This window comes from Dermacentor silvarum, chromosome 7 (genome assembly GCF_013339745.2).
Source record: "Dermacentor silvarum isolate Dsil-2018 chromosome 7, BIME_Dsil_1.4, whole genome shotgun sequence".
In the NCBI taxonomy this organism is placed as follows: domain Eukaryota; kingdom Metazoa; phylum Arthropoda; class Arachnida; order Ixodida; family Ixodidae; genus Dermacentor; species Dermacentor silvarum.
In genome coordinates, this window is record NC_051160.1 from 139,993,847 (window position 1) to 140,020,563 (window position 26,717).

Genomic DNA, 26,717 nt, shown 5'->3' on the forward strand with positions numbered 1-26,717 from the left:
AAAGTTCCTGAAAAACATTCTCCTGGGAAACGTTGGTAAATTGCGTACGCTTCACATAAATATACGTGCTTCAGTTCTGGTCAGGTGCACATTTTATACATAAACAAAAATTTCTTTGGTAACACAATGTGTTCGTGTTTAAATTTGTTATCTTGTTATTGAAAGGGGGTTTATTAACTTTGGACATCAGGCGGAAGGGTTGCACGGCGGGCACAAAGACAGTCTCAGCCGGCGTCAACAGCTCGTGATCTGCGCTCGCACCTCTAGCAAGACAGTGTCCCACTGCTGCGTGCATTGCTTCATCCCCACTACAGTACCCCGGCGGCGAAGGGAAGCCATCCTGGCGATGTGAGAATAAGGGGGTCATGATATGGCTTGAGCCGGCTCACGTGGACCACCTGGCGGCCAAGACGACGCTTGTCGGAGGTTTGGTTGACCGGCTCAATAACATAGGCGACGGAAGATAGGCATTCGATGACGCGATAAGGGCCTTGGTACTTGGGGGCAAACTTGGGAGTCAGGCCAGGGGAATGAAATGGTATGCAGAGCCATATGAGGGAGCCGTCGGTGAAAGCTTGTTCAGTCAGATTGCGGTCATGGCGATCTTTCTGGAGGGCTTGGTTGTCCGAAGTAAATGAGCGGGCTAGCTGACGACACTCTTCAGCATATTGAGCCATTTCCGAAACTGGGCTGAATTCGGAGACGTCCAGACGGCGTGAACAGAACTGTAGTTTCAGTAAGGGCAGCACAATAAACAGGAACAATGACGGCACTGAGAGGGGGAGGTCAGTGTCGGCAGCCACGACAAGCTCATCAACACCAGGCACGGGCATACGGGCAGAAGGCACATTGCCAACTACAGACAGTTCCACCTGAGCGTGAGCGCAGTCTATAATGGCGTGATGGCGCGACAAGACATCCCACCCAAGGATCATATCATGTGAACACGAAGTCACCACAATAAACTCAATGTTGTACAGTGCGTCGCCAATGACGACTTTAGCCGTGCATGCTGCAATCGGATGGATTCGCTGTGCACTTGCAGTACTCAGGGAAAATGCTGTAAGTGGCGTTGCCACTTTACGAAGAGAGCGGCAAAGTTTGACTAATTACGGATGTTGTGGCACCAGTATCGACGAGCACAAGAGTTCGAGCACCTTCAACAAAAACTTTGACAACATTGGCAGGGGACAAGCGAGGACTTACACAGGTCGACGACGACGCAGCTCATGCCTCCGGAGCTGCGGCAGTCAGTTTTCAGTACATGATACTTCGTAGCGCAAAACTCGAAATGTAAGACAACAGTGAGAGGCGAGAGGAAAGACGAGCGCTACACTCACAACTGTTTATTCCGAAGCAGGGCATCCTATATGTACACAACCATACGCATGCGCAAACGCATAAAACACACGAAGGGCGCCAGTCAGCCGAAGGCAGTGTAGTCACATTATATGCTTTGCAATCTCATTTCCGAATCATAAAGTGTAACAGTTTGGAGGAACATTTACGCTATCCATTTCCAATCCCGGACGAGCCCCCACTTGTCAGGGAGGAAGCGTGCACACCGCGTCTCGAACAAGTACAACCCTTTATTCACACTGCCCGGCCTCCCACGACTCCTTCTCCCTCCTCACGATGTCGCTCCGTCCAGTGGCGCCATCTCTCGGCTCCGTATCGGTGATGATGATGTCGCTCTGTCCGGTGGCGCCATCTCTCGGCCTTGCGGTGGTTGTCTCCGCCACACAGTCCTTACAAGTTGTTTGACTAACGCAGGCTAGACCATTGATTTGGATGTGGTATGCCTCTAACAGTTCACGAGCGGTTTTGTTCCGGCTTTTGCCTAGGATCCTGACATTAAAAAACAGTGGTTCACAGTCGGGACAAGACCTGCAATGCGCAGACAAATGTGCGGTGGTATCCTTTAAAATATTTGCGTGCTCTCTCATTCGGTCGTTGACGCAGCGCCCCGTTTGCCCAATGTAGCACTTGCCACAGCGGAGGGGAATGAGATCAACCACTCCAGTGGAGCAATGCACGTAACGCTGAACGTGCATTGCTCCATTGGAGTGGTCCACCACTTTGGAAGAGGGTTTATTAAGGTGGGACGTCAGGCGGAAGGGTTGCACGACGGGCACGAAGACAGTCTCAGCCGGCGTCAACAGCTCGCGATCTGCGCTCGCACCTCTAGCAAAGACAGTGTCCCACTGCTGCGTGTGTTGCTTCATCCCCACTACATTATAATTTTTGTTGTTAAGTGGCACAGCCTCTGTGCAACTGAACAAAGTGCTATGTTTGTACATCTTGCACCAATATGAAACGGAACGTTAAATCTGGGTTGAACCAGTGTTTCTTGGGAAAATGCGGTCATACGCATTTAGTGACCGCATTTAAATAGTGCTCAGCACTATTTGCTCTATATAATTCTCCTGTAGAAGAATGCCTCTCATGGGACCTATTTTGTTTTAGTGCAGAAACAAGTAAATTACCGTGTTTAAATGCAAATCTGGTGTTCACCTTGCATGTTGGCTTACCTTGTACTTTACCTCTAGAGTCACAACATGCATAAGTCCTGTTTCACTAATACAGTAGAACCCCGCTGATACGTTTTTTATGGGACCATAAAAAAACGTAAGAACCGGGAAACAAGAATTAAAATAATATTGTGTGCAGTTCAACACTACTCCCCATTTCTCAATTTTTCCTATGTGTGAAAAAAAGTCATAGTTTCGCCCAACAGCCGAAGTATCGATTGCGATAGTAAATTAGTAGACAGCTATACAAACTAAGAATAGTAGTTTTATCGTCCGTATAAATTTGTAAACATTTGCTTATTACCTATATTAACAAGCATGGTGTCAGCGCTCACAGGCAAACATGAACACATCACACTCGACGAGCGCAGACGCGCACTGTCAAACGCTTGAAGCGCCGCTGCAGAAGCAAGCGAAGTGACCTTCGTGCTGTTGTCTATCGCTTCAACGCAAACTGAGCGCCGAGAACACATAGCACGTACAAATCTACGAGCCGCCAACGCACCTACACTGCGTAGATTCTGCCCCCAACACAGATCGCTTTCAAGATAAGGCCCGTGCGACCGTGCGCTCCGCCGCGCAGTACGCAGTTGAGGCCAGAGCACAACGCTGCCTGCTATCCCTCCCCCCTCGCTCCCTTGCCGGTGCTTCGAGCGCAACGGAAGAAGGTGCGTTTCCTCCCTGCTTTTCTTTCTCTCACGCACGAGATTTAGATGCGGTCGTCGGCTCCCCTCGCCCGCTTTCACTAGCTCATACAGCATACGGCGCGCGGCGACTGCGTTATTGCCCTTGGACTTTATACGGAACATCTATGAGCCAAAACCAATTTTAGGGCCACAACGCGTCATAGACACCATCTTTAGATAGTAAATACGGATCTCAAGGGCCATACTTTTGCTGGCGGAAACCGAAAATACGTCATAAGTGTTGCCCCCGGCACTTTGGGTGGCCAGTGCCATCATCAAGGAACCAAGCCAAGCGACATGAAAAGTCAAAATGGCCGCTCGGGTTGGCGTGGGGTGGCAGTTCGCAACGTATGATGCGGGAACGGTCCCACAGTTGCGACGTAACAGCAGGGTTGCCAATGCATTGGGTTCTATAGGAGCTGTGCCGGGACCGGCCAAAAACGGCGTAACAGCCGGGAAAACGCAGCACCTGGGAATGTAACAGCGGGGTTCTACTGTAATAGCATATGTCAGAGTATTTTAATGACCAAGGGAGTGCTTCTGAAAAGCTTGTCAGCGTCATGATTGCACCATGCCCAAAAGTATCCTTGTTTACTGTGAAAGCCTAGCAATGTGAGAGATTTGCAGTGGCATGGCGACGGCGTTCCACCCCTGCAATCATAATTGACTATATGGGATGTGCTGCAGGCGTGCCGTGACATACTTCCATTTCCATGAGTGTCACTGACCAGGCGCACAGACACATGATCTGACCCACGGTGCTGAGCGTCGTTTAGTGTGCGCGCTTCCTTTTCTTATCGTTTATTTATTGCTTTCCTTTCGCACAATGTCTGTGTGTCATACTGGTCTCCTCTCTGTTTCCCTCTTCTTTCCTCTCTCTAAAACTCTCTCCACCTCCGACGCGCTCCACGCACCCGCTTGATCCTCTCTTTTTGTTGAAAGAAATATACTAGACCTCGCTGGCCGAAAAGACGTGTGTGCACATCCTTCACCGTGGCTCTACAGCTTGATCTAGTTTGTGTTTCAGGACCAAATGTTTTTAGAGCACAAGAACTACAGACACAAGAGAGATAAATCAAGCACAAGCGTTAAGTTTCAACTAAAACTTTATTATTGAGAACAGTCTATTTATACATGCAGGAGCCATATGTATAACCTGTATCGTAAATTGGCGAAACAAACGGAATGTGACAACCGCAGCACATATTGAAGTGGGGAAAAAAAAATTAAAGGGTGACATGCCAGAATCTGTGCATCTGTCATCATATGCACCGGCTACACAGAGATACCCCAATTCTTAGCTCTTCAAAGCAATGGATAGCAGAATTGGGCATGAGAGGTCACTGCTAGCCATTTCTGCCGCTTCATTTATCTCCCTGGTTCACTTGCCAGCGTTTTGGAATCTAATGGCACATTTTGAAAACTGTGGTTTACAACCACAACTTTTGCAATCCACTGCCACATGTATTCGCAGCCCCCCCCCCCCCCCCCCCCCCCACGCATGTTGTTGTTATGCTCACGGAGCCGGTCGTTGCCCTGTTTGACCCCCACATATCTGTTGCCACATGGTAGAGGGAACATATGCGCAACTTGCTCTTTGCAATTGAAAAAACGCAATGCTTTATAGGAAATTTGAAATTTGATCGTACTTCCTTCTTGCGCTATGTACAGAGACAGTGACAGGAAAACACAGATGCACAAATGGTGTGCAAACCAGTGGTACAATGTAGTGGTGTTTTCCTGTCCCCTGTATTTCGAACGTAGTGCAAAAAGAAAGTATGAACAGCCACCAATTAGCCCCTTTCATCACCTGTTGGAGACCTGGATTCTGCCTTTAAAATTGGGTATGTCATCTTGTACAGGTGATAACAACCTACGTGGCACCAACATGACCACCTTTATGTCTGCCTTCTTCAGGTTGTGTGAAACTCTGAAAATGTATGGAGTGAGCGAGATGTTCTTGCATGTGCTTATGGTTTCAATTTATTCCCAGTTATGCGGTAAACTTGCTTTGCTTTGTGTTCCTCTTTTTCTTTTAATCTTACGTGTATCACTTCAGCCACACCTTAAATCACTTCCTTGGGGTAGCCAAGGTAGGTGGTCTATTTACAAGCAGAAGCTATCTTGCATCAAGTGCATACACAATTTCTTTAGTCCATTTTTGAGGAGCGACCCAAAGGTTGCTTTTTTTACTTGTTTGGCATGCACGGGCTAATAGGGTGAGAGAGGCCTATTCACTTTATGTTCATACATCCAACACACTTGTTTTGAAAAAAAAAAAAACTCATGGCCAAGTCCAAGAACCTAATGGCATGATTCTTTGAAGCTCATGAGGTATTACTGGACGTGCAAACAATCTGCACAACAATGGAAGAAAAAGGAGGTACCTATATGTATCAGTTATTGAGTCGCCCCGATTCTAGGTGATATGTTTTTAGTGTGTATTGAGGTTTTCCCTAGACTAACTGGGTCACTCGGGTTTCATTATGAACATTTAGGTTTGTTGACAAGTTACCTGGTACTGTATAGAACTGGTGACATCAGTTTTTATGACATTTTCTCAAGCACTTTGTCCATTTTTACAGTTTGTTTGCAAGAACAGGTAATGGGGGTGTTTAAGTAGCAACGAAAGCTTCACTTGAAATGTGCAAAATGTTTTTGTTCAGACAATGCTAATGCCACAAGCCACACAATGAGATGTACAGATCATTAGTAACACCTTTCCTGTATGCTCGTCATATGTGTGGTGTCATTCTTGTTGCACTTTTTCTTACTTCCACCTTTGTCAACCAGCCAGAAATCATGTTCATAAGTTGTGTTAATGTTTTGCATTTTCATGTATGCTGTGCAGCTTCTCAACTCTCAACTGTTTGCTTTGCAGGACAAAAGGTTCTTTCAAGAAAGGCGAAACAAGGATTTTCTATGGCATTGATGAGGTTAGGAATGTATATATATATTTTTTTATTGAAGTCTTTTATCACTTCAATTCTGGCTGACTGGAGTCATATGGTACAACAAGGCTGACATTTATTCAGATTTCTTCCTCATGATTCCTTGCTTTATTTATTGGAAATTACCCATTGGCTTATCGATGGGGAGCTAGAACTTTATTGTTATTAAAACGTGGCATAAAACACACCACTCAGTGCTAAATTTATATTCCATTTGATTGTTTTGCCTTGCTGTTCCACGTTTTGTGAGATTTGAATTAATTGCAAGTAGCAAGTTATGCTAATTCAGTATCTCTGTATCACTATAACTGTAAACGTGGCATAAAACACACCACTCAGTGCTAAATTTATATTCCATTAGATTTTTTTGCCTTGCTGTTCCACGTTTTGTCAGATTTGAATTAATTGCAAGTAGCAAGTTATGCTAATTCAGTATCTCTGTATCACTGTATAACTGGTGCTACCTTGCATGCTACCATAACACGTCTGCAGAAGTTTCCCCTTTGTAGCTTTGGCTCATTGCCACAGAAAGCTATGCACAGGTATTGTCTGTCACATTAGCTTGACTTGATGACTTGATTTTTGCATTTGTAGTTCTTTTAAGAACGATCCTGTTTGTTGGTATCATTCACAGAGTTCCTACACCCCCTTGATATCCTTAAAAACCCTTCAATTCGGGAAAAAGAGATTCAAGGGCACTTAAAACTCGATGAAAATGAATTTGTTTCTTGAGTTCCTTAATAACTGGCTTGGAGGGTGACCTTTGAACATTCCAAGTGAGAAACTCTGCATAGAAGCTAGAATCGCAGATATTTCTTTTGAGAGTGTCGCTGAGCGGTTGCACTGTGGCACATCCACAGCCAGCAACAACAGGCTTGTATAAATCATTGTTGCCATCATGAAGCTAGACAAAGCAACCAAGCCGTGCACCCATCATGGCTCCATCTTTGAGCCCTAGGATCTAGAAATGCCTGGCAGTAAGCTTCACCCATTTTGCATTAACTCATTAGCACCCAGTGTGCTTTTGAAAGTACAGCGCTATTTTCATTTGTAAATACTTGAAAGAAAAAGCGTACTGATTTTCTTAGTACGCCATTTTATTAAGAAAGGTCTTGCCAAGAGAGCACCACCTTGTAGTTTTCCTCAGCTGCATGATGTCTTTCATCTATTCATCACCAAACTTCGAGAAGTGCTGAACGTAGCAAGTACTGCTTTGTGCATCATTTTGTTAAAGCGACACTAAAGGCCAACATTAAGTCAATATGGACTGTTAAAATACCACTCCAGAAACTTTGCAGTGCTTGTTTCAGACCAAGAAATGACTTAGTGTAAGAGAAAATCGCATCTGCAGGTTCCGCATACCTGTAGTGCAATTCAAATTGCCTGTCCCTGAGTGGGGAGTTGTGACATTGCATATGTCATCACCCCCCTTTAGTGTCGTCAGTGAACAAAACGGCACCTGATAGCTGTCATTACGGTTTCTTGCGCAAAAGCGCGGCCAGAAACTGAGCCAGGACAGAGCCAGCAGGCTAACGACAGGGCTTGACTGCGCACTCACGCTCGAGCGCTCCATTCTGTCCGTGCTCCAAGGTGCAAACTAGCTTTGTCCTGCACCAGCTTGACCAACAGATAGTAGCCACATCCAACTTGCAAATTTTGAAGTACTATCAGTAGCTCAATATGAAGCGAAGTCTGCCAACGCATCTAACCAGGAGCAGCCAAGAGTGAGCGCGCACTGGCAAGTGTGCGTGTGGTCTGACCTTCAGTTTTGCATGGTTCGAGGCTAGTTGAGTGTTGAAAACTAATATAAATTAGTGAGACCTGACAGGCTACGACACCGATAAGCAGAGTGGCCGAAATTTAGTTCCTACTTGGGTGGCTGCAGCCAAACGTGAACAGACGATAGTCGGCTTCTTCTGGAAGTACGTAATTCTTATAGGAATTCGAAAGCAGATTTTTGCTTACTTAAGCCTGCTTATTAAAGAGTGTCAGTTAAATATACACAGGAACAGTAGGAAGAAGCGCACTGATCTAAACACCCTTCTTGATTGATGTCAGCTATTGGCCAATAGCATCCACGTATGGGAAGCTGCTATGTTACAAAATAAAGCAGCCAGCAAAGAGTGAGGAGCAGGCTTCCATTGAAAAGAGAGTGTTTGAGAAAAAGGTGACTTCGCGCTCTGCTTGCAAGCCCCATGTGCCGCGCATGACTGCAAAATTTTGCTGAGATGTTCACAGCAGCATATGTTATCTGCGGACTGTGTTTTTTCACCTAGCCAGAGGGGTAGTTCAGGACCTCTTTAATGTTTCAACCACCATTGAACTTAATGTTAAATTCTTTACTCTCGTACGCCTCCATCAACCATAAAATATTATATTCATCTGTATCACTTAATATATTAGCACCGCATGCATTCTGACAAACCAACACAAAAGCCCATCCATAGTACCTACTGAAGTCATATATGTTACACACTTGAATTGTAAAAGCACCTCCAAACAAAGAACATTTGGCACTGAAGTGCTAATTTTGCCATCAGAAGGCAAAGGGGGCTTGTATAAAGTTTCATGTCATTATTCGATGCAAGTCTTTTTGTTTTAAAAAATTCGAAAGTATACCATACCTTTGAGAACCTACATTGGGTTTTTCTCCCATAAATGCCCAGTGTATTTTATAAAGTACACCATCATAGCTTTTGAAATAATAAAGCCCAATTCCTAAACCGTTCACAATGAAGTTACAGTGTGAAAATACCATTTTGTGCAAAAAATCAATTAGATCTAGCTGGTAGTTTTTTCTTCACCCTTAATGGTTTGACACGAGTGTCGTTGGCTATAGTCAGACACTACTAACCATCGTGCCAGAAGGTTATTGACATCCTTACAATTTAAAAGTCAACTTAGAAACACAACCTGAACAGCTTGAAGCATTTCTCCAACTCAGCAATGCAGCTAAAGGAGATTTCATTATTTTTCAATGTGTTTGTACAAATAAGGTTTGTTTCCCCCTCCATGAATCGTCCTCGAATTTTGAGTCAAACGTGTACAAACCCTGCACTAAGAACATTGCATGTGAACTTGGTAAACTTGCTGCTTAGCTCACTGCAATGTGCAATTGATTTTGCAGAAGTACCCGATCGCCTCTGTTGTGCACCTGGGTCCTCGACAAGTTGAGGCCCGAGAGCTCGAGGAGTGTGACGAAGCTGCGGAGAGCGTTCGTAATGCTGTTGCTGGTGAGTCTGCAAGCACATGTTGCTGTATTGGTGAAACACTAATGCCCCATACCGTATGTTCTGTGCTGTGCCAGCTGTTGTCGACATTGCATAGAACCTAACTTCTGTGAACACTAAAGCTACATGCCAGGGTTCACTGAGCTCTACTACAGTAAAACCAGAGTCCTTCAGAACTTTTGTACCGGTCACGAAAGTTCAGGCCAAGTTTGCTATAGTGATAGCAGCTGCCACTAGAGGCGCCACTGCAGATGAGAAAGCTATGACGACCAGTTTCGTGACTAGTTTAGATAAGTTTAGGCCCAATCGCACTAGGCTTGGTACACTGACATCCTGAGACAGTTCTGTTGCACCGACAACCATGTCGACAGGAGTGGAGTCGGTGGCAGACAAGTCAGATGATTTTGTTGCCACGCTGCAATGACACAACGGTCCCTCGTGCTGACTATGTCGTCGTGGAATTTTCACCACTGATTTTTTTCTCTCTCTCTCTTTTTTATCATTCTCAACAAGACATTTAGCATCGTAGCAAGGAACAGTTGGAGCGCGTACGATTTTTTGCATTCGAATACAGTCGACTTCTCTTAATTTGACCCTGATGGGTCCAACAAAATTCATCGAATTATCCGGTGGGTAGAATTAAACGAGAGGCAGAAAAACATATCAATACACACCACTGATTTATTTGGCAATATTTTCCCTATTCTAACATGCCCTAAATGAAATGTTTTCTATGTGTACAAAGTAGAAAACTAACGTAGGAATGGCAGGGAAGCACCTAAACAAAGTAGAAATCTAATGCGCACCCGATTTGTTGCTAGAAATGTTGTCGCACACGGGCGGCCAGTTTCTCAGAGAAAACTGGAGAGATACGCCACATGTTTTTTTAAAGTCAGCTCGGCCGCACTACATCCGTGTTATTCGGTAAAGCACACAAGTGTTACGAACGTGGTTTTGGTTTCGTGTCCAATTTCACTGTGCAGGCAAATTTTGGCCTAATTTTAATTTAAAAAAAAGGTGCGTGTTAGAATCAGGTAATATGGTTATCAGACATTGTGAGCTCCGTTTATTACTAGAAAATCATCCTAGAGCGGGCCGATAATAGTCGTTAAATATGGCATGTGTTCAACGCATTCACTGTCCCGTAAGCTCCACCTTGACAGGCACTGCCACATTGGAGCCAGGTGTGTGCCTCTGGTCTGGTCAAGTTTGGATTATCTGGCAAATGGCAATTTTACGATCGAAATAACAATAGTTTGGGCTCACAGAAATGCATTGGGCAAAATATTGCAAGACATGCTGATTTGCGAATACGAGCACCGTCGTATCAGACTAGCTGAAACGAGCTGCATGATATGAGCGACTGGCAGCTATAGGGATCCCTTCGAGAACAGTGACTGTTAGATGGGGGACTGTTATTGATAGCTGGTTTTCGCTTTCTTTTTGAGAAGTCTTCATCATGCGTGCAGTGTTCTGAATGAAGTATTGTTCAAGAAAACTCTGCGCGTATAAGTGCTCGGATAGATAGCGCATAGCTTTCTTTGGAAATGTCGATGCCTGATGTACTTGCATAACTGAGCGAGGAGTGCTGCAATATTGTGGGGGCTGTCACTTGTTGCCTGTTCGGCATGACAGGTAAACAAATGTGGAAGCATAAGAATATCACTACCTTCTCTATAGGTCGTGAACAATACATACAGGGCTACCCCTGTATGTAGTGGTATTTCTTTCATGGAAGCACCAGCAAGTGCTACTAGAAGCTTTCAGTCGACAGCGGTGATGTACCAATGTTGGCTCTGCACTCTGTTGCTGCTCACGGTTCTTGTGTGCACACCACACAACACTTCAAATTAATATATGGCCAAAACTGAACTACAAAAAGCAGTTTCCTTTGTTTCAATTGCTTATCAATTAGTTCAGGTCGCTTGGTAATGTGTGCACGAACTCATCTACTATGCTTAGTCCAACATTTGCTGAACGAGATCGACACAGCTTCAAACTCGATTTGGATGGCTGGCAAGGGCTGGAGATAGCTGACAATCGTGCATTTCAACTTTGGAAGCATGTTTCAACAAACTTTAAGCACAAATAAATATAGGGTGTCCCAGCTGTCGTTTGCCAAGCTGTTAAAAGAAAGAAGATACAGGGTCTGACGATTGAACACCGTAGGCTTCATAATCATATCTTTCGCTGTTGTGATGGAATAGTTCGGCATGTATGTCTGTGTGCAGTCAGGCGGTAATGAACGTCAGAGACGCACGAATGGTCGTAAACGAACATTTATCTAAGATGATAGGACTGAGACAAGACAAGCAATAAACACAGAATAGAGAGCAAAGGTTCATAAAACACACACGTCTACACTAAGTCCCACTCACCGCGTTCAAGGAAAAAGCAAGTAGGTCTCACGGGTTCAGTCCTGATGATGTCGTCGATCAGCGGTAGGTCGTCTGAGCAGTCGCGACGATTTCTGTTGGAGATGAACCAACGCACGATGACCCTCGTGGGAGGCGAGCCAAGGCAGGATGACAGCACTGGTCATCAGATGAGGCAGGCGACAGCCCACGGCTGCATTACCGTGGCCAGAGCACTCGAACGGGTGTTGGGCGGGTGGCTTCCACCGCCACAACTTCACGTGCCACCTCGAGCAAGAGGTGGCCTCAAAACAAAGGCATCGGTTAGGCCTCGAGCAAAGGCCTCGGTTAGGCCTCGCCCCGGACCACGGTGTAAGATATATACTCTTTAGGTGGGGACACTTCTCGGCTTGCATGCTAGACGCGATCGACCAGATAAAGTAGCAAGGGCGCGCGTCTATCGGGGCGGTGACGGCAGCGGATTCCTATCGGCGGAATGACGCAACTTCATTTACAACGCAGGCGAGAGCGTGCGCCGACGAGGAACGCGCGCATGCCATCTCCCCGGTGACCTACTTTCGTGCGTCACTCAATCATTTCGGATTTCCCGCGAACCGCCGGTTGTTATAACAACGGTAGATTAAACCAATAAAAAGCTTTCTGTGTTGAAGTTGCGTCGTACTGCCGATAGGTATCCGCTGCCGTCACCGGGCCGATCGGCGCGCGCCTTTGCTACTTTATCTGGTCGATCGAGTCTGGCGAGTGTCCTCACCTAAAGAGTACATATCTTACACCGTGCCCCGGACACAGCCTGAAGCTGCTCCAACAGGCGGCAACGAGCAGGCAGCAGTCAGACCTGCTCCAAACGGCGTCACACCAGGCGCCACTTCGCGTCTGCACCGACAGGCAGTTGCGTTGTCCTCAGGGCAGCCTCAGGTACCGTGGCAGGAGCTCCCGGAACAGCGCACTGGTCCTGCGTCTTCCCAGTCAGGAGCCCCCTCTGCCCTTTCGGCACCTGCCTCTCTTCTTCTTCCCTTTCTCTTGCTTCTTTTCTGAACACTGCCAAGCGCGCAAGCTGCCCCTGGCTCGCCTTCTTCTCTTTCTTCTTTCTTCATGCACAATCTAGAGAGTTCTCACAAACAGTCTACGCACATAAACAACACTCATAAGGTCCCTGCACTACAGCTGTGTTTTCCTTTTCTTTTCCTTTCTTTCTTCTTTTTAACAGCTTAGGTAATGTTAGATTGGATACAAGGATAGGTGCTGTGGAATTCGCATTGTGTGTGCAATGTTTTCTCATTGGTTGATTTCACAAAGGTTGGCAGCTCATTTCGTACGTCCCTCGTAGTCAGAACGACACTGCTAAACACAACAGGTCATCGGCATTGTTCTTCAAGCTCCTGAGGACCATTCCAGTTTCTTTGCCCATGCTGAAAGGCATGAAGGGCCATAAAGCCGCTACAAAAATCACACGAACACGCCGACCAGCTGCTGCGTCATTTGCCGAGTGCCCCCTGAATGTACTCCCTCTGAACCAGTGTCGCTGCCGCGCAGGCACTGTTGGCACCGCATGAAGCTCTCCCATAGTGTGATGAAGTTTCGTGGCCAGTAAGCACATCAAAAGACTCTCATAAAACCTTGTTAATTCTGATTTGACCAGACTGAATAAGAAATTTTGAATTTACCCAAAGTCAAATTATAGGATGTATTAAGAAAACAGTGAACAAATGCTAGCAACATCGGTGTGCCTTTGTTTACTGAAGAAATCTGCAACCTTTATTTATGCCGTATACCGTATTTTCTCGCCTAATGATCACACCCTGAACTTGTTGCTGTGAAGTAGGAGAGACATGGTTATGTTTCGGTGTCTGATATGCCGTCCGGCGGGTGCGATTGTATTAGACGCCGAATCATACCATGCGTCTCCTACTTTCATTGAGATAGCAATTCTATACACGCCCGGCACATTTTTGCTGTCGGCACCGATGATTACAGCTCAGTCTCCTGCGTTCAAGGGAGGAAAGCTGGCAGGAAACGCGCCATATTCCGTTGTGCGCATTGCGCCAGGCAGGGGGGAGGCGCGCAGCAACTGCGCATTGCGTGGCCACGCACGCCCTATCTTGAAAGTAATCTGCGTCGGGGGCCGAGTCTACCTTTGTGCGTGCTCCGTTTTTGCTGCTCAGTTTGCGTTGAAGCGATACACAGCACGAAGGTCAGTTCGCTCGCTGTTGATGCCACGCTTCCTCATGCCAGCGTTTTGACAGCGACTGTCCGCGGTCATCGAATGTGATGTGTTCATGTTTACCTGTGCACACTGACACCATGCTTGTTAATTTACATAGTTAGAGAATGTTTGCAAGTTTATCCGGCCGATAAAACTACTATCTTTACTTTCTTACTTACCGTCGCGCTATTTTGACCAAAGTGTTCAGTCTCGTGTATGGGCTATGCCTCGTCAAAATTGTGAAAAAAAAATGTGCAGGTCTTACATGAGTCTATACGGCATTTCGCACAAAATTGGCATGGAAGCTGCAGTAGTTGTTATCTTGGGACTGATAAGCACTCGCGGCATTGAGGGCATCATGGGCTTTCTTTGCATTGTGGCAGCAGCACAAGACACTCCGCTTTGCCCTAGTGGGTGTGCTTTTCATATCCCGTGCACATTGACATTATTTTGTTGTCAGTGAGCTGGTCAGCATCTGATCGATAATAGTAAATGGAGGTTTCATGCAAAGCGAGCAGCAGTAGAATCGCTTTTCATCTTCAGTAGCTTCCGCCATGTTTGTGACATTATGTGTGCCTTGGAATAAATCAAACTGAAACCACTGCTTGCTGCACCTGATGCAGATAAGTCCATGCTGACTATTGGCACAATCATTGATGGTGACGTCACAGATCTGGAGATACACAGCAATTTCATCTTTCACCACAATTTTAATTTCACCACGCAGCATATTCATATTTTGCATGCTTGCATTTTTTTGAAAATGTTGCCAGCGAGCCACGAAACACTGAACATCGAGCGATGGATGCAACACAACCCTTTTCCATCTGTAGTGCTCGTATGAAAACTATGCACCTACGTGTGAGCGGCTAGTTTGCAACAGGAAAACTTCAGCCAGAGTGAGTTATGATGAAAGTGACATGTTGCGCTTGAAGAAGACGACAACGAAGTACGCGCGCGAATGCAAGGGACGTGATGGCACGAGTGCGAGCTTGTCATCGAACGCTGGCTAGTTGTTGACTCCAACGCCTAAGCTATGCCGCTTAACATGCTCATGTTTCCTTGTTTGTAATAAATCATCGGCAGCCACAACCTGCTGCACAGACGTAACAATTGGCGACGAGGAAGACTCTGGACTCATCGGCAGTTCACCGACGTCAAGGAACAGAACGACATGGCGGCGCCTGACTTGGGTCGGCTACCCGAACTCAGTGGCAGCTCTGGCTCCTGGAGATCCTGGTATGGGAGGCTACAGTTCTTCGAGGCTAACGACATTACGAACGCTTCCAAGAAACGTGCTCATCTGCTAACGTTGTGCGGAGAACAGACTTACGACATCGTCTGTGCCCTCGTTCAACCCAAGCAGCCCGACCAACTGAGCTACAATGACATAGTTGAGATGCTCAGGGCTCATTTTGATCCGCAAGCTTCTGAAGTCTTCTGCAGGGCACGCTTCCAACGACGTGACCAACGGCACGATGAAACGGTCAGTGATTATGTCACAGCGCTCAAGAGGCTAGCAGCAGAATGCAATTTTGGAACAAGCGCAGACACTGCAGCCAATCCAATTGCCTGCCTCTTGAGGTAATGCTGCGTGATCGTTTCGTTTGCGGTCTTGGGAACGAGCAGGTCCAGCAACAGCTGTTCGCGGAAAAGGACTTGACATTCAAGAAAGCCTTTGACATTGCACTGCGAGCTGAGAACGCCGTCGAAGGCAAGGTCTTCAGCACTCTGGATTTGGCACAGGCTTACCAGCAACTTCACGTAACACCAGAGACAGCAGAGATATTGACCCTGAACATGTTGAAAGGGCTTTACAAGGTCAAACGGTTGCCTTTCGGAATCTCTGCAGCTCCAGCCATTTTTCAACGCTTCATGGAGACTGTGCTATCTGGCATCACAGGCGTTTGCACGTATTTAGATGACGTGATCATCAGTGGGAAAGATGCCACAGAACACGCCGAGAGACTGGAAGAAGTCCTGAAGAGGCTGCGCGAGTACAACCTTCGGCTCGGCAAAAACAAGTGCTGTTTTGCAGTGCGATAAGTCAAGGCTGGGACACCGAATCTACAAGACAGGCATCCACACCAACGAAGAGAAAGTTCGAGCTATAACAGAGGCTCCAGCACCAAACTGCAAGCAAGCACTTAAATCATTTCTCGGAATGCTGGTTTTCTATGACAGATTCTTGAAGAACAGGGCAACAATTGCCAGCTGTCTCTACCAGCTCCTGCAGAAGGATGCCACGTGGAGATGGGAGATCAACCATCAAGGAGCATTCAATAAGCTTAAGAGATTGCTTCTCAATCAGACCGTACTGGCACACTACGATGAACAGAAGGAGCTTCTCGTCTCGTGTGACGCTTCACCGTACGGCATAGGAGCTTTTCTGTCTCAACGTGATGACCAGAATAGAGAGGCGCCAATCGCTTTCGTATCTGGGACGCTAGGGTCGGCGGAACGCAATTATGCTCAGCTGGACAGAGAAGGCCTCGCTGTAGTGTTTGCAGCGCACAAGTTCCACAAGTATATTGCGGGAAGAAAGGTGACTTTCGTCACGGACCATCAAACGCTGCTCGGCATACTAGGTCCAGGAAAGCCAACGGCTCAAGTCTTCTCACTACGGATGACCAGATGGTGTATCAAGTTATCGGCGCACGACTACAACATCATCTACCGGCATGGCAAGAACCATCAAAATGCAGTTGCGTTGAGCCGATTACCATTACCAGAACATCTCTGTGAACCCTGGCCACCAGGCGACGTACTGCTGTTTGAAGCTCTGTCGAGACCTCCATTTACTGCTAAAGAGATAGCACATCTGACAAAATAAGACAGCATCCTGCAGAGGTTGTACAAGGTAGTGCAGGATGGCACAGTGGAAAAACTCACTGGAGAGGAGTTCGCTCCTTACCGACGAAGAGCGACCACACTAGCATTTCGTCATGAGTGCATCACACTTGGTTCACGGGTAATCATACCAAACTCAGCACGACCTCACGTCCTGGCACTTCTACATGCTGGTCACTGAGGCATGGTAGCCATGAAAATGGGCGCAAGGAGCTACGTATGGTGGTCTGGAATCGACAAGGTGATCAAAGAAACGGTGCGACAGTGCCGTGAGTGCCGTTCAACGCAGAAGAGTCCACCCAAAGCTCCTATTCCCACCTGGGACCATCCCCAGACACCATGGCACACGGTGCACTTTGACTTCGCGGGGCCACTACTCGGGCGCACCTACTTGGTTGTTGTGGACGCACACACAATGTGGGTGGAAGTTCGGCACGTGACGCAATCAACATCTGCGGTTGTCATCGATGTGCTCCGAAGCCTCTTTGCAACGTTTGGCATTCCCCGAAAAGTCGTCTCCGATAACGGAAAAGCCTTTATTTCCACCGTGATAAAGCAGTTCTACACGGAAAATGGCATTCAGGCTATAACATCACCAGCGTACCACCCTGCAACAAATGGCCAGGCAGAACGCTATGTGGCAGAACTGAAAGGAGCACTCCTGAGGGATACAGACAAGTCCATACAGTGCCTACTTGCAAGATTCCTGTATCGACAACACTCAACTATACACACTGCCACAGGGATGACACCTGCGAAAGCCATGTTCGGGCGAGAACTTCTATGCCCTCATGATCTGCTCAAGCGGGAGACGGAGATACAAATCCCTGAAAGCCAGGAGACATTACTGAAATCACGTCGCTTCGCGGTAGGGGAGAGAGTACTCGTCCGTCAATTTTTGAAAAAGCCTGATTGGATTGAAGGCAAAATAATGTGCTGCGTCAGACCACGATCCTGGCTGGTAAAAAGCGACCAAGGAAAGGTTCGGAGTCACCTCAACCACATGAAGGAGACGAGCCAGACCGGACAAGCAACCCAATCACCGATAGATTGGAGCATAGCAGACGATCTCTCAGGCACCACATCAGAAGAGACACCGTCGAGTTCTGCGGTTCAACGGCTTGACTCGCTCGACAGGCAAGACAATACTTCCTTGCAACCGTCGACATCACAAGCAGGAACCACCCGGAAACTGCAACCACCTGAACTAAGGCGTCCTCCAGACCGCTATGGAGGCTTCGTCTAAGGGAGGAAGAATTGACATGTAGTGCTAGAGGAAGACGACAACGAAGTGCGCGCGCGAATGCACGGAACGTGATGGCACGAGCGCGAGCTTGTTATCGAACGCTGGCTAGTTGTTGACTCCAACGCCTAAGCTATGCCGCTTAACATGTTCATGTTTCCTTGTTTGTAATAAATCGTCGGCAGCCACAACCTGCTGCACAGACGTAACAGAAAGGAACATATTAACAACAGGTGGCAAAAGGGAGCTTGCAAGCTCTTAACATTTTAGTTTCTTCACAGATTTCGCGCAAAAAGGACACAAAAATACAAGATTTTTTAACTAAATAAAGACTTGCTGAAACAGCAAACATTTTTCATCTCTCGGTGCATTTGAAAGCTTGCCATTTGTGTAATATGTACTTTTTATTTTTCTGGTGCTGTGAAATCTGAAAGGCTGTTCTTGTTCGACAAGCATGCATTTACCCCTGTGCATCAGTTTCTACAGCTGCCATCTGTTTGGTTCTTGCAGCTGGTGTGCGAAGCCTGCGTGGAATCGGTGCCACCGCTATTGATGTGGACCCCTGTGCCAATGCCGAAGGTAAGAAATGGAGAGATAACTAGTTTTGAACAACCGGAAGCAATGGAGAATTTCACACTAAGAATGCTAGAGAAAAATCTCGCACTGGTGTGTCTGTGTGGCACCAGTACGATGGTTAAACCAGCGGACCGGGAGTATAAGAGGACAAGGTTTCAGTAGTGCTTGAAACCATTGAAAAGCCGTGATGTTAAGCTGCAATTTTCAAGGCCTTGAAAAGTTTTAAGTTCCACCGAGTGCATAAAAATTCTTAATGTGCTTTCGGTTAGGCTTAGGGGACTTCATTTATGTATCTGACCATTAGGTTTACACAAGCCAGGAGCCAAGGCAATCCTGTTTTATTCACGTCTTTATTGCCGGGGAAATCTTGTTTCAGGTAGCTAGTGCTGGTTTATGAGAAATGGCTTACCGTAAAATTTCAAACAAGCGCCCCCCGTCAAGCAAGTCGAAATTACCGGCAAAGTTAGGGGGGGGGACCGCTGTCCCGGAACGGCACCAAAATTCGAGATGGCAATGACAAAATGTTCCCGCCAAAAAAAAAAGAAGTGCAGTAGGAATGGCAGTAAAATTTTATCGAACATGAACTTTATTAAGCCAAAGATTTGTTAGTGGTGTTTATCACTCTCAAAACCACCGAAAGAACTACAGAAAGAGCGCATCGACACTGCACCGACGCGTCGCCGCGACCGGCGATACGAACATTGGTTATGCAGCTTCTATTCCAGGCAAAATTATGTCCGCTAGAGTAGAGTGATGCGTAATGTTCACTTTATTAATAACCATGTCCACGGTGAAACGTTTAGCACTAATGAGAGTTCCAATACAAGTCAAGCTCAGCTGCAGTGCATGGCTACCGCCGGCAGACAGCGAACCGCGGCTCGGCCAAGCTCGCATCGCAGCTGGTGGCACCGCAAATATCAGCATGTTTTCTTCATCGTGTGAAATTATTGTGAGGAGAGGGTAAAGCAGCAACGACGGTAACAAAACATTGCTGCTTGGGAGCGTCGGCGGTTCGTTCTGAAGCGCCGTCTGCTACAGATTCGAAGTGAACTCGAAAAGGCCTAGCGACGATATCGGTGGCGAGTGATTAGCAGCGGTGAAGCTACCGGCGACGCCAAAGCGTAGCCACGACCACTCCTCTGTCGCCGAGTGGTCACGTCGTTGTGCCGCAGGGAAATCCTCTGTGCCGTGTAAGAGGCACATCTCGCCGTCGGCCGGCGGTCCGTGAACTACAGACCGCCAGCCGCAGTTCGCCCCGATGTGGACGTGTGCCCACTGGGGCGCCTAAAGTCCCGAGAAAAAATATTTAGGGACTTTAGGGGCGCTGGGTGCGACCATGATTCGATGAAATGGCTCATCGGGGCACCCGATGACAATGGCATTTGCTGAATTTGCCATTATTCTAGTTGACTGGATGTGGCAGGCCAGTGTTGGTGCAGAGCGGAAAAAGCGGGGGGGGGGGGGCGGGGGGGGGGGGCTTTCCCGGAATGGCGCGGAAATTGAAATTGGCACTGAAGTTAGGGGGGTGCTTGCACGGGTGGGGGTGCTTGCTCGGAATTTTACGGTAGTGAGCATATGTGTGCAGCAAAAAATTTTTTTTGTTGTTGTTTAAACAGTGTTTTGTATTCAAGCTGTCAGGCGTCGTGGTACGGTAATCCTTGAAAATTGTTTGTTAGAGCTTGGAAAGTCCATGAGAACCTTACGAACCTTCTACGAAAAAGCTGCTATGAACCCTCTATACCGTATTTATTCCATTATAAAGCGGTCAAGATTGTAATGCGAGGGTGCAGTTCGGGGACCCAAGAAAAAAAAACCTTAGTATACACACTACAGTAGAATGTCGATGATACGAATTCCTCGGGACCACGCAAAATATTCCTATCATCATGAATTTGTGTGAGCCAAAATAAGCCAATCTCAACATGAAAATAAACATAGGCTTTATTGGGCACAACTACTTCTGGCCGAAAAAGTCCGTAATGTTCGCTTGCTCCTTCCTGCCCTCGAGGTCGCTGAGAAGACCCGCTTGAAAGGCATAAAATTGTGCAGCGGTTTCGTCGCTCATGCTGTTGGCACCACTTAGATGCGGTGCAAACATCGAGAGCGTGAAGGCTTTCTGACGTTGGCGGCAGCTGGTCACACACATCGGCATCTTCACTATCACTCTAAGTCTCGACTTCATTCACTTCGTCTACCAAGTCTTCATGGACCTTTACCCGCAGGTTGCGACGTTGTTGACGTCCGTGGTGACAAAGTCGTGAGCGAAAGCTTGAGTTTGCAGACTCTCTCAGTTTTCAATTCCGAAGTCCTCATCGGGCTCTTCATTAACTCCCGTCGTAGCTGCGTCTGGTCCCGTTCTAAATCGACATTTGCGAAAATAGTTCGCGATGGTGTCCGAGGTCACATTTTCCCAAGACATGGCCAAAGAATGCAAAGCATAGAGTAGACTGATCCGCAGCTTCTCATCTTTGACATCAATTTTTGCCTGGAGACGCCTGACTAAAAGTCCTTTGAAGTGATGTTTCACGTTCCGAATTATTCCCATGTCCAGTGGCTGTAAATGGATTGTAGTGTTCGCAGGCAGGAACCTTATGGTGATGTTGTTAAAGATTGTTTCCTTTAGATGGGCTTCCTTTGGGTGAGCTGAACATTGATCTACGAAAAGCGAAATCTTTCGGTTCATTGCTGCCATTTTCCGATCCAGGATCGTCAGGAACTCGTGGAAAAATTCCGCGGTCATCCACGCTTTTTTGTTCCCCTTGTACAAACAAGGGAAACGTCCTGCCGATCGAAATCATCCTTGGCTGTTTAGACTTGCCTATGACAATAAATGTGATTCCACTCCTGCGCCAACTGCGCTAAAGGGCCCCAAATGGGATTTACTGCGCCATCCTGATACAATCGGTGGAAATTGTGCCTAACTGCGCCAAACAGTCTCGGATTTGACGGCTTCAGTCGCCGGCAATTGCACCACCCTTTGCATTTGTATATTAAACGTGCAACGTGAAGATAGGGCGAGCCTTAGTTGCAACCTTAGTTTCAACAGGAGACGAAACAGCACCGGCACGTGCGTCCCGATTAAGCGATAGCGCCACGGTCGGTGCCGACGTGGCGTCTGCCTTGCAAGGGTGCTCGACGGCAAAGTGCGGTTTCTACTGAGGCTCGTGGCTTCAGGGTCAATTGGCGATTCATCGGCGGACGTTATCCACTCCGGAAACGCAGCTAGTACAGTAGAACCCTGCTGATACGTTTTTCATGGGACCGTAAAAAAAAAAAAGGCAAAATCTTGCACTAGGCCGCCAAAGCGCAAGACACAGTGAAGCTGGCCGGTTGATTGTGTCTCTTGGTTGTAGCTAGGTTGAACTTGGCTATGTCGAGGTTTAAACTTGGTTGTAGCTAGGCCTATACTCGTGTATGTCATGTGTGCTAGTACTGGAAAGGCTGCAGTAGTATTGGAAAGGTGCGCCGTGCCATCATGCGATCGCTGCCGCCACAGCTGGTATGACGTAATGCTCCCCTGCACCGCCACACTACCGCCGCGCACCTTTCCAGTACTACCGTAGCCTTTCCAGTACTACCGCAGCCTTTCCAGTACTAGCACAGATGACGTACATGCATACAGTAGCCGACGGATTTTTCGGACTCCAAAAATTCGGACTTGTTGGATATTCCGGACTTTATAGATGTACCGTTAGGGTTCCCATAGAGCTAACGCATTTTTGCGACCAATTTTTCAGATGAATTTAAGTGCCAATGTTCGATTTTCCAGACTAAATCGCTCGCTCCGAGCCACGCTACCCGATTTTGGGGGCGGCCATGTTGGATTTTCCGCTGGCTTGGCTTCCAGTGGCCCCCTGTATAGCCTTCAAGATTGGTAGACGCACACTATCCTCCTGTCTCGGAGGCCATGCCCACTCTTCCTTGGCCTACAAATGTTCCAAAAAGGGGCACTTGGTTTTTTTTTTCGGTCAGCTCAGCACTATCGTTATAAGCACTTAAGCGGAATCCATATTTTTTTTTTAAGTTTCCGTAGCGCCGTACGCTGTGTGTGGGTGAAAGCTTGCGACGGTGAGCCGGCAACGCACACGGGACAAAGGAAGGCGGCCAGAAGCGCGCGGACTTCATTCGCTCGTGGGGCGCGGGGATGGAAAAGGTGATAGAGACGGTGGGGAGCTGCGTTCAGCTCTTGCGGCTGCTGCCGACGGAGCTGCCGTACAGGCACCATATCTTGAAAGCGATCTGATATGTGGCCGAAGTGTGCGCCCGCGGGAGACTCATCTTCAAAGCGATCTGCGATGGATACAAAAGGAGTGCGCCGAGTGCCAGTAGCTTCGTATGCGCTGTTCTTTTCTTTTTTTTTCGACGTTCACGTTGAAGCGAGAGAATAGACCGCACGAAGGTCAATTTGCCCGCTGCTTCTGGCGTGCTTTCTGACTCCAGCGTTATAACAAGTTTCCACGGTCATCGAGTGAGATGTATTCATGTAACCTGTGCGTGCGTGACACCGTGCTTATTTAGTTAGTAAGCACATATTTACAACTTTATATGGCCAATAAAACTAACATCTTTAACCCGTATAGCTGTCTATTACTTTGCTATCGCAATCGATGTTCCGCCTTTTGGGCGAAACTGTGGCATTTTTCTTAAGCCGCTCTAAGCCTCATATTTTTTTTTTCCTGGGGGGGAGGGGGGGTGCGCAAGTTTTTCAGACTGTTCGATTTTTCAGACTATTTTTCAGTCCCCGCAAAGTCCGGAAAATCGGTCTGCTACTGTAGAGGCCTAGCTACAAGCCTGCGTCTAGGCATTTCACGCGGTCTGCACTTGGGACTGCTTCACTAAGTGCATCGAACATCGAGACCTCAAGCCCGCGTCTAGGCATTTCGCGCGTCGGCACTTGGGACTGCGCGACTAAGCGCATCGAGCATCGACTCCTCGGGCCCGCAGCTAGGCATTGTTGTTGCACAAAATTGTTTTTCTGCATTTCTAGTCGCTTTTGTATTATGTTTGATTGCATAAAACTATTCTCTGTAGTCTACAAGTGCTATTTACATAGGCAAATAAAGTCTGTTTGCAGCATTCTCTGCTATGGGCACGCGAGCTAAATGGCTGCATCAGTCTGTCTTGCTTGTGTCCATTTGCTCTAAAGAAGTGTTTAACAATTGTGCAGTAGTAATAAGCTGTACCAAATGTCATGCACTTGCTTTTCTCCAGCTCCAACTGATCCAAAACGCAAAATTTCGTGCTTCAGAACTGCTACAAAATGCTAATGTAGCTGCTCCTAAATTGATACTAAACAGCTTTTTTCCTGCTCCAAAAATTGCTCCAATTCTTAAACTGGCTGGACCACCACTGAACCCGCCACCGTGTATAATCCATAATGCTATAAAAACTGCTTCTTATGACTCCTTGCACTGTATTCCTTCTCTGCCAGCTGCTGCGGAGGGCTGCACGCTGGCACTGCACGTGTTCGAGGAGCTCAAGAAAAAAGAATCACGCAAGCCCCCGGTGACAGTCTCACTCCTTGGCAACCAGGAGCTGGACAAGTAAGCAGTGCTCAGTTGATTACCCTTCACACCTGCTACGTACGGCTCGGTGACTCTTGCACTGTGCTGTTCAGCCCACGCAGATTCATGGATGTTGGTTCCCAGCTTTGGTGGCTGCATTCCACTGGGAGTTAAGTACGTGCAAAAGCACTCGTGGGCTCTGGGTGCAGGTTGAAGAGCATCTCAGGTGGCCAAAGTGAATGCAGAACCCTTCACTACCGTGTGTCTCATGCCTCTGCACTGTTAGGTGGCATGGTGGCTAAATGACACAGCATCCTGCTGCCGGGACTGATGTTGCAGATTCAATTCCTGACTATGCTATCAACGTTACATTGAGCTTGGGGTCTTATTTTGAAATGCAGAAAGGCTTGTGTTATAATTATAAAGTACACTAGAGGGTCATAATTAATTCAGAGCCTTCTGCTATTACGCCCATAATAAGGCCACTGTTGCTTTGTGGCATTCAAATTTCGGAATCAGTCAGCCGTGTGTTGCTATGGAATGTTAAATGCAGTCGGTCAACTATAGTAGAACCTCATTCATACGATCCCGTTATGGAAGATTTCCCGCACCAACGTTAGCAATTGAGAGCACAAGAAATTACCCAGTACAGGTAGTAGACTCACAATAATTCAAACTCTGATACAGTTGAGTCCCGCTACAACGAAATTTACGGGGCACGCGAAAAATTTCGTTGTGGCGGACCTTTGTTGACGCGAAATTGGTGCCAAACGGTAAAGCCGCGAACGAAACCGAAACCATTGTCTGGGAAATCTTCGCAATGGCGTGGGGGCCAAGGTTGAGACGTACCGAAGGCAGTCGATAAAGTGTCAACTTCACGAGAGAATGCATTTCGCACCACTGTTACAGCATTTTTCATACATTGCGGCTGACGCCTAACCCAAACATGTGCTCGGCCAATCGCGAAACACTCATTTTTTGGCACATGAACCGTCGCAATGAAGTGGTTTGAATTATCACAATTTCACTGCGTCTTTATGACAAAGTCTATTTCCAGAAGTCAGTCAGCCTGGATTTCTTAAGCTTCACAGCAAGCAAAGGCGTTACGCGAGTCTCACAGTCAGTTAAAAGAGCAAAGGAAGGGACAAAGGAACGGCAACACAGCAGTGAAAACAAACAAAAGGGCACTTATTGCACCCCCCATACACCAACACACGCCAGCCGAACCACTATGCATAGAACAGTCACATGGGCGCGCGACAAATCAAGGAAGTCTGACTCACTGCGACCCGATAGCGAGCGAATACGTTCGCCCCACGCTGTGACACCATCGCCCAGTCACTCACGTGTACGGTCACGCGAATGGTGGCACGTTCGAACGATCCGTGTTCTTCCACACCGGTGTCCTGCCCTTAGCCTCGCGAGACGGTCCCGCGAAGCGGGCCGGCGCACACGCGAAGCGTTCGTGCGTGTTGGTCGCCGATCCCAAGCCGAAGAGGAATCGTCTTCGACCTTTCGCTCCCAAGTCACCCCGCCATTCCGTAGCGTTAGCATCACAACACTTGCGCCATCTCTCGCAATGCGCCGCAACCACTACGACCGCCACCAGTGCTTAGCCACGCGGTGAAGCCGGATTACAAGAGACGCGTGAGAGTCGCGCATCCCCACATCCCCTTAACCTTAAATTTCTACACATACTCCGGCGAAACAAGTCACACGGTCTATCAACGCGCGCATTGCGAACAAAAGCTAGTACATGCGACAGTGGCCGCGCCGAGGAAATGTCCACACGTTATCTACAACATGCGAGCCGACATTGTCTCTGGGGTTCACCGCTGGCGTCCGTTGGTCACAGCACCATGTCTGCAGATTCGATGGCACGACTCCAGCCCAGGACTCCGGAAACGGCAACGCAGAAGTCGGCACGAGCAAGCGTCGCTCGCGCCAACGCGCCCTTGCCTGCGAGAGCCGCTGTAGCCGTTGGTGACTGCCGACTCTTTTCCCAGCCGCCGAAATCGCTGCGCCGAACTGGCCACATGCATCTGCATCGCCTGGGGTAGCTCGATTGTAGTCCGGGGCAGGAGCGCTGACGATGTAAAGGTGACAGCAAACCAGGGGTGACTCTGCTCACGCTTCGTACACTCAACGCACTCGACAAACACTACAGTAGTGCAAGGGAGAGGAATTCGGCATACGCATCGACCACAGGGTACGATGTTCAATTCAGCTAGCAAAATTTCGGGCGGCATTTCAGATGCTAAGTTCACATGAACAAAGCTTACTTTCTTGAGTTGAACGAGTAATTCGGTGCGTTATCGTATGCCACGGCGGCGCCACTCGTTTTTTGTGCAGTTATCTATGCAGCACCATGTGCATTACGCCTGTTTGAATGATTTGGAATGACCACCCATCTTTCCATTATGGGAACAACGGCTGCTCAAGCGTTTCTGTCAATGCGGCCTGAGTCGAAAAAAATGCTGCACCATGCACTGCCGCCACGCTATGTTGCTATGGAAAGTGATCTGCCACCGAACTCGGTTGAACGCGCGCATCGTATCGGGGCCTTTT

General features: G+C 47.6%; 1 protein-coding gene across 6 annotated transcripts in view; it reads left to right on the forward strand.

The window, feature by feature from the left end:
* Positions 1–26,717, forward strand: part of LOC119458485 (cytosol aminopeptidase-like) — a 210,912-nt gene that overhangs the window by 129,853 nt on the left and 54,342 nt on the right. For 3 of the 6 annotated variants that reach the window (XM_049671261.1, XM_049671260.1, XM_037720326.2), the window contains exons 3-6: positions 6,099–6,153; positions 9,296–9,401; positions 18,580–18,648; positions 24,077–24,188. In XM_049671261.1, coding sequence (XP_049527218.1) covers positions 6,099–6,153; positions 9,296–9,401; positions 18,580–18,648; positions 24,077–24,188 — 342 coding nt within the window. The remainder of the gene's footprint in view (positions 1–6,098; positions 6,154–9,295; positions 9,402–18,579; positions 18,649–24,076; positions 24,189–26,717) is intronic. The other 3 variants (XM_049671258.1, XM_049671259.1, XM_049671262.1) reach the window with 3 other exon arrangements.